Source organism: Hyaena hyaena, unplaced genomic scaffold (genome assembly GCF_003009895.1).
Source record: "Hyaena hyaena isolate Hyena2069 unplaced genomic scaffold, ASM300989v1 scaffold_280, whole genome shotgun sequence".
Classification (NCBI taxonomy): domain Eukaryota; kingdom Metazoa; phylum Chordata; class Mammalia; order Carnivora; family Hyaenidae; genus Hyaena; species Hyaena hyaena.
The window spans coordinates 111217-124682 of NW_024080912.1; the positions used below are offsets into that span (position 1 = coordinate 111217).

A 13466-nucleotide genomic window follows, 5' to 3' on the forward strand; every position below is an offset into this window, starting at 1 on the left:
TTCAGATATAATTTTCCCTCCTAAGGAGAAGAAAAGGCGGGCTCTGGACAACTGTGTCTTTAAATTAGATGGTACAATATCCCCTACGGATTAGGAAATCGTTGTGTGGGTGTGCTACAGTGGAAAGAGCACCTGGTTCAATGTCAGGGAGTTTTAACTTTGATTCTTTCCTCTAACAAGTTACTTAACCTCTCTGAACCTTAATTCAGATGGGGTTCCGAATATTATTACCTAAAAAAAATAAATAAATAAATAATAAGAATCACATGAAATACTTGTTGCAAAGTCTACATAAATGCTAGCTATTAGGCTTTTGAGATTGTAATAAAGTAGTATCTTAGGGTCAGGACGTCAACAAAGTGAATTTGTAATTTCAAATGGCTCAAAGAAGCGTCCAAAGTAATTCCACTCTTCAAAGTTAGTTTCTCCAAAATGAGAACTTCTGTACCTCCCTGGCTCCTCAGGCCCACCTGAGACGACTATAACTGAAGCTCCGCCTCCCTTGCCTCTAGCCCCGCCCCTTTCTGTATAAGACTTACGTTTAGGGGCCTTTAACGTTGATTGGCACTTTTGTTCACCAATAAAAAGTGAAATTCCTGCCAACGTCCGGTGAGGGGGCAGGACTTCCTTGTTGTTGCTAAGACACTCTTGTTTCGCTCCTTGACAACCCTGGCGGGGGTGCGCTGGCTGTGGCCCCGGCTCCGGCCCCCGCGGGAGCAGGTGAGGCCCTGGGGCGCGGCGGGCAGCCGGGCGGGGAGGGCCGGCCCGAAGCGGGGCCGCGAGGCGTAGCGGGGCGGGTGGGGCCTCGCCCATCGCGGAGGCCCCACCTCAAGTCTCCTGCCTGCTGGTCCCCATCCTCAGGTCCTCCCAACCCCCACCCCCTCACTTCGGGGACCTGGGCAGTCGGCCGTGACCGATTAGATGTGGCGACTTTACAGGGTGCTCCTTCCCGCGCACACCCGAAGCCCCGTCACGCTGCGCGGTTCCCCATCCTCCCTGACCCGACCTCCCTCCCCCCTCCCCCAGGACCTTAATCTCCCCCGCGCTTCGCGGAGCAGTTCCCCACTCCCGAGGCTGAAACGGTGGTCGCTGTCGCCTTGGCCCAGGACGCTTGATTTGGACAGTTGTGACGTGCTGGGATCCCAGGCTGGTCATTTCCTGCTTTGGGCCTCAGTTTCCCCGTCTGTAAATAGAAGTTGGATTGAATAATCTCTAAGGCCTCTTAGACCCTGACGTTCTAGGATGTGATTCTTTGATCTGTATAGGCTTCCCTGAGGATGTGCTACCTACCCATGGATATAGTGAAAAGAACTTGACAAAGCCAATTTGGATTCCCAGTTACAGGATCTTAGCAAGTTATCCAACCTCACTGGACTCTAGTCTGAGTATATATAAAATCAGGATACACCGCTTTGGGGGGAATTCTGAGGTTAAGGAATTGAAGTTGAAGGGTCTGGTCCAGAGCGCCTGGGTGGCTCCGTTGATTAAGTGTGGGACTCTTGATTTTGGCTCAGGTCATGATCTCACGGTTGGTGAGTTCCAGCTCCTCCGAGGGCTGTGTGCTGGCTACCCCCAGCCTGCTTGGGATTCTCTTTCTCTGCCCCTCCCCCTTTTCTCAAAATAAATAAACTTTTTTTTTTTTTTTTAAGAGTCTGGTCCAGTGTAGATTCAGTATTTGTCATTGCATATTTTTTCCTTTTCTCCTCACTCCTCACTTCCTTTGTCTCTGACGTCCCCACATTTTCCCCCTCTGAGAAGTGTCATCAGCTCCCTTATCAGCCGTCATTTCTTCATGAAACCCAGATCTGCTGCTCTGATCTTTCTCCTGGGCTTTCATGGTTCAGGATACTTTGGGGTGGGGGTGAGGGCAGGGTGTGATATATTGCTGTGGTGGTTGGACTCGACAGCTTCCCTTCTGTGTGCCTGGTGATGCGTGATTTGGTGATTACGGACTCCTGATCCGAAAAAGAGGCACCTCTCTTTGCACGTCTTACCAGCGATTTACACTCAGGAGTTCTAAAATCAAACTGGCCCACTTCTTTACCACCCATCTGTTCTGCCTGACGTGCCCAGTCTTTCTCAGGGGCATGGCCATCCTCCCTCCCTCTGCCGTCCCCTCCCACTCAGACAAGTGTCAGGTTGCTTTGATTCTGCCCCCTTGAGGATCTCACATCTCCATTCCAGAAGCTACTTTCCTGGTTCAGGTCTTTAATGCCCATCACCTGAGCCAGTGCCGTAACTTCCTGACTGGGATCCCTTCCTCCATCGTTTCTGTTTACCCCGCCACCTGAAAACAGTGCGGTATCACTGACCCCCAAGAGATGTCCGAAGGGTCTCTCATTCCCCATTAAAATATCCACACTTCTCAAGCCTAGGTTTTAGGGCCTTTCTGTGATTCCATAAACCCGACCCCAGCATTGTTTCCCAGCCTTCTGTCTCCCTTCTCCTGTGCCGAGGTCTGTCGCCCAGCCAAATGGAACCATTGGACTTTCCCAGAAAATGGCTTTGAGCTTTCTTCTTTGACATCCCTGTGTGTGTTCATCTCTCTGCCTACAGTGTCTTCCTCACCTTGTCTGCTCGCTAGGATTCCCACTCAGATGCTGTCCCTGCCACCAAGCTTTTTTTTTTTCTTGCCATCCTCTCCCCTGCCCCTTCTAGAAGTCTCTTCCTGCCTCTATCCCTGCGTCCACCTTGTGGCATGTACTGCTTTCTGCCGTGAAACATAGTTAGTCCTCATGTATCTGTGTTCGTCTTTCAGATTATAAGCCCCTTGAAAAAGCAGAGACTGTCTCTTAAAGTGGAGTCACTGAAAAAGCATAATCTCGAAGCCCTATGGACTGAGGGAATCCTCGCTCCTCCATTTATTAGCTGGGTAGAAAGTCACTTTCCTTTTCTCAGCCATCATAGCCATCAGAAAAGTAGGGATAATAGCACCTGTGTAACAGAGTTGCTGGGGGGAGGGGGCAGCAAATGAGATCCTGGATGTAGAGCACCCCATCCTGTTGCCTTGCTCACGGGCAGTGCTCAGTAAATACTATTGAATGGATTTGATAGGTCTCCTCCCTTCTCAGGAAGCAAATGAAATATAATTTAATTACAATATAGATATCTGTTGGACTTCCCAACACGGTAGATGCCCCAACACTGGACTAGTGCCCTGGGGCATCTACAGGAGAGGAGAGAAGGTCCTTCAGCCTCAAGTGATTGTCTGGACTCACAACGCAACCACTAAGTCGTGGCTGGTTGTGAGATGTCCCCGGTAACGAGCAGTTGTGAATGGTAAAACAGTAATAATAATAAATCAGCGCCAACTCCAAGTTATTTCTGTAATAATGTCATTCTTAGTCCCTCACATTCAAATCTGTTCTCTTGAGTGGGAAGGAGAGGGGTGGGAAACTGCGTGGTCGGCTATGTGTGGTAAGCATCTGTGCTTGCTTACAGCTAATAGCTGTGACGGCTATGACTCTCTCGTTGTACTTTGTATCTTGACCAAAAGGTTGGGGATTTCATCCCAATTTGGGTATGTTGGTGAAGGGGGGGGCCGCGTGAGTCGGTATTGCTTAGAATGTCACATTACGCATAAGGAAAAGTTCTTGATCTCTTGATCTCTCCACCTCTTTCTCTTCCTCACTCCCTCCCCGTGGTCTAAGGCACAGCAGAAGTCTTCACTGGACCTCAGTAAAATGAGAAATAATAAGGACTGTGTTAAAAACAGCACCAACAGCCACAACTTCCTCTGTGTGTGTGTGCACGTGTGTGCGTGTGTGTGCATGTGTGTGTGTAAAAGGTAACTGTCTTTTCTGAGGACTGTCCTTCATTCTGCAATCATCTCCTTCTATTAAAACCTTCCTTTACAGTTGATGACATATTTCATGCTCTTTTTTTTTTAAATTTTTTAAAAAATGTTTTTGTTTCTAAGAGAGAGAGAGAGATAGCATGAGCAGGGGAGGGTCAGAGAGAGAGGGAGTCACAGACTCTGAAACAGGCTCCAGGCTCCGGAACTGGCAGTCAGCACAGAGCCCGACGTGGGGCTCGAACCCACAAACCGTGAGATCATGACCTAAGCGAAAGTCGGACGCTTAACCGACTAAGCCACCCAGGCGCCCCTCATGCTCTTTTTTTTTTTTAACGTTTATTCATCAGACAGAGACACAGAGTATGAGTGGGGGAGGGACAGAGAGAGAGGGAGACACAGAATCCAAGCAGGCGCCAGGCTCCGAGCTGTCAGCCCAGAGCCCGACGCGGGGCTCGAACTCACAAACCGCGAGATGCGAGATTGTGACCTGAGCTGAAGTCGGAAGTTTAACCGACTGAGCCACCCAGGCGCCCCTATACTCTTACTTTAACGTAATTTAAAAATGTGATCCTGTGTTTACTTCCCCGTTTTGAAACTGATCTGTGATATGCAGGTCTCCCAGGTCGTTTCCTGACCTCGCCATCAGCGGCTTGGATGAGTGCCCTCACTCCCTTAGGTTCCTTTCTGCTCACCTTGCCGGCTTTGCTCTGCGTTTGCCAGAAGGCAGAGGACAAACAAGTGACCAGGGCACACAAGTGTGTACCCCTGACCTGTGTGGAAGTGGGAGGTGTGCCTGGGCCGGTGGCTGGACCGGCAGGTGCTGAGAATTGAAGCTATGTGCGTTTCTGTCTGTCTCCTGCTTGCACGTGCCCGGGGAAGAGGCATAGAAGGTAGAATTAGAAGTGTAGGTATGGGTTTGGATCCTTGCTGGCTGGGCACCCTTGGGCTGGCCCCCAAACCTCTCTGAGCCCCAGGGGCCTTATCTGAGAACTGGGAGTGGATGCCGCCCCCACAGGTTGTTAACCGGACGAAACGAGACAATGAATGAAAACCCAGCGTACCCACACCACCGCCACTGGCCCAACGGTGTCCCACAGACTCTCCTTGTGACTTTTGTCCGCAGTGCCCGTGGCGTGGCTTGCAGAGTGGGAACTCAGTAAACGCTGGTCTGACTGGCTGAACGTTTAGATGACTAGCGGGCTGGTGGATGAAGAAAGGCATTTCAAGTCCCCCTCCTACTGCACCGGTAACAAGAGCCGATGTTTACTGTGAGGTGGTCTGTTCTTCGTTCCAGTTTCCAGATGAGAAAATTAAGGCTCAGGGAGAGAAACAGTCGTCCGAGACCCGAGGTGTGAATTCCGAGCTGCCCGTGGAGCCCGCACCCAACAGCCACCACGTCCTGCTCTGAGCGTGTCCTCTGAGCTCTGGGCTCCTGGTGGTGGCTACTGGGGCCCTGAGGTGCACAAGCCAGGAGTGTTCCGGGCATCGAGTGGCTGTCCCCCCGCCTTGGGGGGGACTGGCAGACACTCTTGGCCTTATTTCCCAGAATCCTTCATTCCCCCCCACCCCTCTCACATCCCCTGAACCCTCTTAGGGATTCTTCCCAAATGTTTCAGGAGCAAAATAATACACGGCGACTGAGGTCAGTGTCACAAAAGAATAAGGCACAGACAGCAGGACAATGGGCCCTGGGTCTTTCAAGGGGATGACAGGAAAGAGCCCTGGCTTTTCTCCCCGTTGCCTAGGAGACTAGGAGAAGCCTCGCAGCAGAAAGGACCGGGCTGTGCAAAGCATGGAGGGGCCCTTGGGCGAGGAGAACAGGGGACAGGAGAGGGGGTGAAGCTGCCACTGGCTTTGCGAGGACGTCCCTGGGACGGGTTGGGCCATGGTGCCCAGCCGATTCAAGCAGCCTGGCCGCGGGCACACTTAAATTATTAAAGGGCTCTCTTTTAGGCCCGATGGGACCTCTGTCTGGCCTGGAGCTGTCAGGCACGCGCTCATTCGCACGGAAGATTGATAAGGTTATTAAAACCTCTGGGTCTGCTATTTTGGGTAGCATTCTTCCAGACGGGCTTTAAATCGCGGCGGAACGACTATAGCTGTACTATAATGATACAGCATCATAAAAGATTCTCCTACCTTTCTGTATTTGGAAGCACATCATCTATAACTGTTCCTTTTCTATTCTGAAAGTCTTGTCCCTTTTGGATCCCCAGAAGTACGGGTGGTAGTTAGGAAAAAGCCATTCACTATTGTGGTCCTTACTAAGCGTGCTTGAATAACATTGATGACGTGCTGGCCGACAGCAGCGCAGTGAGAATAGCGCACAGAGCTTTGCGGTTTCCACACGCTCACATGCGAGTCATTGCTGCTTGCAGTGGATTCCTAAGAATAAGATGGGTTTGTCCCATTTCGCAGAGGAGGAAACCAAGGCTCGGGTCAAATTACTTGCGCCGGGCTACAAAGCAAGGAGGGGCACAGAATTCATTTTGGTTTTAGAACTGGCCTTCCCCACGCCCTCCCCACTCAAAAAAAAAAAACAAAAAAAAACTGTCCCAGTGGCTTTTTCCCCTTTTTCCTGAAGAACGACTTTGGTAATATCTCTGACCTCCAAGCCTTGCTTATCAGGATTCCGTGTGCTGAAGCAAATCCCAGCACTCAGCCCCTGCCCTCCCCAAGGGCAGGCAGATACACGCTTGCCCCTAATTCCCTTCCAGGCCATGCCAGGCCAGCACTCTTGAGCCCTGAGGATGAACTGGATCGAAATGGAATATTCAGTTCAATATTTAAGTGAGAAATGCCTAAGCAACTGCTTCCACATAGTAAGCTGAGGATCTTGGGAGGGAAACACACCCAGCCTGTATCCTCTGATCATCGTTGTGGCCGCCACCTCTGTCGCACCTTGATAATGGGGAGGAGGCAGCAAGCAAGTGGCCTTTCGGAAAGCCAGGACAGGATGGAATCGGAGGTGGGCCTTAACCTTAATGAGCAAAGACAGAATGACTCACTGGATTCTGTGAAACAAGACACATTAGCAGAAAGTCCAGTGGGAACGTGCCTGGTCCTTCGCCAGCTTATCTGTAGAGATGAACAAGACTTGCTAATATCTGAGTGGTGCAGTTGCCCAGAGGAGCCGTCTGTCCACCGGGAAATCAGAAAATGCCAGTGTCGCGGGGTAGTGGAGTCTGTGGCAGCCTCCCAGCCTCGTTCGAGAGGGGGCCCACCATATGGGGTGGCGCTGAGGGCTTCTGCCGCACCAGAGAGAGGGAGAAAGTTGAGAGCACAGCCCAGAAAAAGCGCAGAGAAAGCTCGGTGCCTGGCCACATGGGGGTTGGGTCCACGTTAGAACGATGGTCGCCAGCGGGTCAGATACCAAACATGTCTTTCGCTGCTGGGATCACCCAGGCCGTTCTTGCGGTGGCACACCGGGCGCTTCCCAGGAGTCGGTGCCACGGGGTGGGGGTGGGGCTGGCGCCACGCAGGAGACAGTGCCCAGAGTCGAACCGCAGACCAGCTGCTCACCAGCTAAGACCTCCAGCCGGCGAAGTAGCAGCTTCACGCCTCCATCCGCACAGGCCCTACCTCGCAGGGGTGTTGTAGCAGTGGGGACAGGATCCCCGGCAAACGTCACCTGTCATGACTGCCTGTTAGGTATGCCACCAGGCATCTTCGGGCTTTGGCGGCTGTGCCATGAAAACAAACCTGTTTGGAAAAGTGAGAGATGCTGGCATGACCGTATCTGGGTGGGTTTGTCCCTTGTGGGTGGTTCAGCTGGGTTCGCCGCACGGTGGGTTGTGTGCATTTGTATTCGTACTTCTTCCGAGAGAAAAGGTCCTTGGAATTTTGGGCTAAATTGAATTGTGGAATAACGAGAAACAGCAGGACTTCCAGCAATGCTCACAGACATTTAGGACCCTGCTTCTCTCTTTAGGAAAAGTCCCATCTGTTATTACATAACTAGATTTGGAAAGAAAAAAAAATCCAGACATATGTATTAGGCTTTATAAGTTCTCATTCATGTCCACGCACTTCTCTCACATATGTGGCCGTGTGCCCGGTGCCAGTTTAGCCGCTTTGCGTACATTCTCCTCTGAGTCTCCTAACAGTCCCGTAGGATAGACGTGACTGCCCCCAGCATCCTGGTGAGGACTCGGAGGCCCAAGCCTTACAGCTTCTGGCCCAGGCAGGCCTGAGGGGGAGTGGGCGGGAAGAGCCAGGAGCCTGGCATGCCAAGGTCAGCACGGAACACCACTGTTCCCATTCCTTCCGCAGACCAGGGACCCGTGGAAGAGGCACTCACTTGCCCACGAGCCCGGGATTGTTGATCATGGCCTGACATTTCCCTTTCCAACTACGCATGCTGGGAGGGAAGGAGCGTGTGCATGCAGAGAAGCCGCGTTTGTTCGTTGCGCGCCCTAGGCTCCATCCTCGGCCTGGCCCGTGCTCAGTATTTGTCTTGATAATGACGGTGTGGGCTCGGAGCCGCCACCAGTGTGTTCCTAACCGCCACGTCCCAGCTTCTCGCGTTGACTCATCCTCCCGTCTGCAGACTTGCTGGCCATTTGGAAAAGGATGCGGAGGAGTCAGGATGGGGAGGTGCCACATTGTCAGTGAGGCATTTCTAATTTGTGATGTGTGGTTCTAAAGCCAACTCTTTCTCCTGGTTTTTCCTGTTTTCCACAGCACCCCTCGAGGAAAGACATTTTCTGCTCCCACCCAGTTGGCAGGGCCTGCTTCCTGAGTCTCCAGGGTGTCTTAACTGCCGGTGCCCGCCCCTCCCGAGAGCCCACTCTCTCCCTCTGGGGGTCACGGTGGAAGGATCATGGGAGAAACAGAAGGGAAGAAAGATGAGGCTGATTATAAGCGACTGCAGACCTTCCCTCTGGTCAGGGTAAGCCCCGGGGGAGGGAGGCCGGGTGGCCGCAGGGCCCGCACAGCCTCGGAGTGAGGCAGGGAGCCCATTCCCTGCTGGACAGCGGGAGGAGGAAGTAAAGGCCCTCCTGGCTCAGATCTGGAGGCCTGGGAGTCGACAGTGCTTCATTCCTTCACTCATTCGACAAGTACTTACCGAGGCCACCTGCCGCACGTCGGGCTCTGTTCCAGGCACCGTGGATATAATAGTGCACAAGACAGACACAGGCCTGGGTCACATGAAGGAAAGATTTAAGGAACGTAATCGAGGTAATTAGTGCTATAAAGAAAAAGACAGCAGGTGTCAGGGGCTAGAGAATGGAGGTGAGCTTCCGGACAGAGTTCTCTGATCAGAGGCTTGAATAAAGTTAGGGACAGAGCCTTGCAAGAGGTCTGGGGAAGCACGGGTGGGCCAGCCGCTGTGCCTGTTGTGGTGAAGTGCGTAGATGCCATCCCGGGCTCCCAGGGAATAGCAGGTGTTTTAAAAAGAGCGGTGGGATCCGTGTGAGGTTTTTACAGGATCGCTCGCACTGGTGTAAGGAGAATGGGCTTTAGGGGACCAGAGTAGAAGTGGGGAGATCAGTGAGGACACTGCTGCAGAGGCCCAAACACATGAGGGGGTGGCTGCCTCCCGGCCGTGCAGTGCAGGTGGACATGGTTAGACTCAGGACCCATCCTGAAGGTCGAGGTGCTAGAGCTCACTGGTGCATTGGGTGCCTGATAGGAGAGCAAGATAGTCAAGGATAGCTCCCCGGCGCCCCCCCCCCGCTTTTTTTCCCCTAAACTCAGGAGAGAAATGGTGTCGATTACCAAGAAAAGGAAGACACAGGCAGAGTAGGTTTGTGGGGAAAGTCGAGTTAGCTTTTAGATGTCTACACTTGTCAAGAGAGTTGGACATAGGAGTCCAGAGCCCCCAAAAAGGGTTATAGCCGGAATGGAAATGTAAGAACCCTCACGTAGAAGACACACAAACCCACAGAACAGGGTAGGGTCTCCGGGAGAGGAGATTGGTGAAGAGAGAGGGTAGAGACGAAGCCCAGGGCCCTCCCGCAATCGGGCAGGAGGGGGAGCCAGCTAAGTGGACAAGAAAGAGCAGCCAGAGTCAGGAAGAACTGGGAGATGTCTCTTTAGGCCTTTGGGCTGCGGCCCCGCTGTGCCCTGGGGCCAGTGTGGACTCCTTCTGTAACCGGCCTCCTCTCCTGCCCCAGGCCGGCCCTCTCCCCATGTCTGTCATCTCTAGAAGAAGCTTCGTGCCTTTGCAGAGGGGCCTGGGCTGCCCCGGATTCCACGCCCTCTGTCCCGGCTGCACGCCCCGAGTCAGGAGCTGGGTCACCTCTCCGGGCTCTTGCCCAGGCTGTGCCAGGGCAGCTACCCAGTGTCCACGCCTTAAGTTGGGGACAGAGAGGCCAGCCCAGAGGGCCAGCTCGTGGGCTGAGCCTTTCTGTTTGTCCCCCGCCCTGTCTAGCACTCGGACATGCCAGAGGAGATGCGAGTGGAGACCATGGAGCTGTGCGTCACGGCCTGTGAGAAATTCTCCAACAACAACGAGGTATTGCCATTGCTACAGGGCGGCCCCTGTGCCTTTGGTGACCCCCTGGGTGAATCCAGTGGCCCTGGTGCCCGCAGCCAGCTCCAGAGAGTCCTACTGGGACCTGGCTAGTGCCTTCCTTAGAAGCGATCGAAGCCCGAGGAAAGCCAGCAAGAGAAGAGGCTGGTGCTGTCTCTGGGGCACTGATCTGACGGCGGTCACACCCAGCCCTACAGGGCTCTCTGTGCTGTGTTCCCTGTCCCGGGGGCCTGCTGAGTAGGCACCTTTCCCCTTTGGCTCCATCCCAGTGGAGAACAGAGGCCCCCCCAGGCATTCATTCATGTATCCATTCATCCATCCAGAAAAGATGTTGAACACCCTCCCTTGTGCCAGTCACTGTCCCGGGTGCCGGGGTACGGCCTACAGGCAGTGACGCAGGAATGTCATTCCTCAGTCCGGTGATGAGTGAGAAAAGAAGTCAGTATCCAGACAGCCAGCGGAGAGGCAGATCCAGGCCCAAGTTCAAATGCTGTCTCCAGCCCTTCCTAGCTCTTTAACCTTGGATACGCCATTTCTCGTCTCCAAGCCCCAGCTTCCCAGTCTGTTAACGGGGAGCCGGATGCTTCCTCCTCACTGGGCGGCTGTGAGAACGCGCGTCCTGAGGATGTGGGCCAAGCGCCTGGCACGGTGGTGATGCTCGGCACCCACCTGAGCACGGCCTCCCCCTCAAAGCCTGGGTCCTCTGCCCCTCCCTAGGCCTCTTCTCAAAAGAAGCTTCTTGAAAGAGCCAGCACAGGAAGGAGTGGGGGCTATGCCGTAACTGAGGGAAGCGGTCCAACTTCCCTTCCGGAAGTTCCCCAAGCCCATTAGGGAACAGCTTCCCTGTCCCCTGAAGATAAACCTGACACCTCGCAGTGACGATGATCGCGTGCGGTGCTCAGCGTGCTGTCAGACGGTGCTGGACTCAGTCCCGACCGCAGCCTTGTGGCGCCGGCTCTGGAAACGGGCGCTGAAAGCCGGAGCCCAAGCACAGACCCAGGGCTCTGTCTTCAGACCAGCTCCTGCTGCACCCACCTCGCCAGTGTTTTCTTGACTGATCGTCCCTGTGTGACCGCCCCTGGCAGGAGGGAGAACAGTAAGGCATAGGCTCTTCTCCCGCCAAGACTTCCGCTTCCCAGACGAGGGGAGGGGGGTTGGCTCATGCCCCCTCCCCAACCTTTCCTGCCTGACAAGTGTTCTCTTCTTTCCAGAGCGCTGCCAAGATGATCAAAGAGACAATGGACAAGAAGTTCGGCTCCTCCTGGCATGTGGTCATCGGCGAGGGCTTTGGGTTTGAGATCACGCACGAGGTGAAGAACCTCCTATACCTGTACTTCGGGGGGACCCTGGCTGTGTGTGTCTGGAAGTGCTCCTGACACTGTCCCCCACCCCTGTCCCCCATCCCCTGCGGCCCCAGCCAGGCCCTCCTTCTTCAAAGGACAGTCTGGGGTCTTTCCTTTTGCCCTTTGATACCAGTTTCCCGAGCCGCGCCTGGCGTGTGAACCGTGGTGGCAGCCGTCCTCAGGCCCCCCAGTGTGTGAAGGGGAGAGCAGGCTGCGGTCTGGATGCAGGGGAGGGGTGGGAGACGCGACAGGGTAGGAGGGTGGGGAGGTGGGAGCTTTCTCGTGGGGACACGCCAGCCCCACCTCTCTTGGGGGCTGCTCTCCCCTCTCCTCCCGGGAGCCCCCCGCCACTCCATGCCCCGCACTGCTGGCCGGCCACATGCAGATGGCCCCAGGGGGAGCCTGTCCTCCCCAGGGGCCCTGGCAGCTTTCTCCCCTCACCCTCCGGAGCAGTGGTGACCGCCCCCAGAAGCCTGACCCCGGGCTGGACGCACCGCGGCATCTCCCTGGCCCGCTGGCTCCCAAGTCCCCGGCTTTGGCGTGGGGACCCAGCAGCCTTTCCCTCGTGCTCTCCTTCCCCAGCCCCCAAGCCGCCAGGCCGTGAACCTTTTGTACCGCCTCCACCTGTGCACTTGGGGTCCGGTGGCGGAGGGCGTGGTTGTCACTGAGCCTCGGGTGGGGCTCCCGGGCCAGGGGCGCACGCACCGCGAGGCCTGTTCGGGCAGGGACGCCCGGCCTGCCGCTTTCTTCTCATCAGGGACCGCATGCCGATTTGTACTTCCGCTCTCTGCTGGCTTTTCTATAGTCTTTTTTGAGCGTGGGGAGAAGGGTTTTAGTAGAAGGGGGATTCCTATTTTACACAGCGGGCTTATTTATATACGTGTCTTGGTTTTTACAATTAAAGTGACCAAAAATGGACCTTGATCTATAGCCTCTTGAGGTGGGGGGAAGATGGGCTTGGCGTCCTCGGGCCACATTGGGTCCCAGGAGCCCCGAGAGCCTTCTGGCTGAAGAGCGAGGCTCCCGGGAGCCCAGGACACAGCCTCGCTCGCCCGGCCCCGCTGCCCATCTTCACGTCCCGGGCAGGGGCTGAGCGCAGTCACTGGGGCCACACGGACGCCAACTGAGACGCCCTCGATGGCCAGTCTGAGCTGCCATAAAGATGTTAGTCTCACGTAATGTGGTTTTAGTTCAAAGGTACTTACCCAACAGCTGGTGAGTGCCAGGGCCCAGGGGCAGGTCACAGAGGTAGAAAAGCCACAGGCCCTGCCCTCAGGGGCCCGCAGTCTGCTGTGGAGGAATGCTTGGACCCAGTCGTTACAAGCAGGTGTGAAAAGTGATATGACCGCAGATAGGACAGGGCACCCTGGGAGCTGAAGGGGCACCTCCAGGACCCGCCCAGGGAGGAAGGGGCTCATCCTCTGGCTGATGAGGCCTAAAAGCTGACTCTTGAGGGAGAGAGGGCTTTACTGGTATAGGGGCTGCTCCAGAGAGGAGAAACACGGGAGGCAAAATTGATTTGGGGGTGAGGGGGGCACTAGAGGTCAAGGTCCCCCCCCAAGGCTGACCTGAGGCTGGAGATATTGGGGGCGCACAGGGAGGAGGGACAGGAGAGGGGGCACCAAGGCCTGGAATAGCTGTGGTTTATTAACCGCCTGCTTTGCGTCTGTTCCCTCCCTGAATCCGCACCCGTGGGTGCCAGTGAGCGAGGCTGGCTCAGCCTGCAGCTGCGGTGGTGGGGGTGGCATTTGGGAGTGTGGGCTCCAGGGTCCATAGATCTGGCTCGCGCCCAGCCCTGCATTTCCTAACCTCGCTGTGCCTCGGTTGCTTTGTCTGCAGAATGGGGATG

At 54.9% G+C, this 13466-nt stretch overlaps 1 protein-coding gene across 1 annotated transcript; it reads left to right on the forward strand.

Moving 5' to 3' along the window:
* Positions 1-626: 626 nt before the first annotated feature.
* Positions 627-12535, forward strand: DNAL4 (dynein axonemal light chain 4). Its single transcript, XM_039246069.1, has 4 exons — positions 627-720; positions 8480-8687; positions 10173-10256; positions 11486-12535. Exons 2-4 carry the CDS (start codon positions 8619-8621, stop codon positions 11648-11650), a joined length of 318 nt encoding a protein of 105 aa, XP_039102000.1. The 5' UTR covers positions 627-720; positions 8480-8618; the 3' UTR covers positions 11651-12535.
* The last annotated feature ends 931 nt before the right edge of the window (positions 12536-13466 follow it).

Bases quoted from the DNA above. Each gene is read 5' to 3' on its own strand.
- DNAL4 (XM_039246069.1), top strand. From the start codon at position 8,619: ATGGGAGAAACAGAAGGGAAGAAAGATGAGGCTGATTATAAGCGACTG. The intron at 8,688-10,172 runs GTAAGCCCCGGG...CGCCCTGTCTAG, and splicing joins AGACCTTCCCTCTGGTCAGG to CACTCGGACATGCCAGAGGA. The intron at 10,257-11,485 runs GTATTGCCATTG...TCTTCTTTCCAG, and splicing joins AATTCTCCAACAACAACGAG to AGCGCTGCCAAGATGATCAA.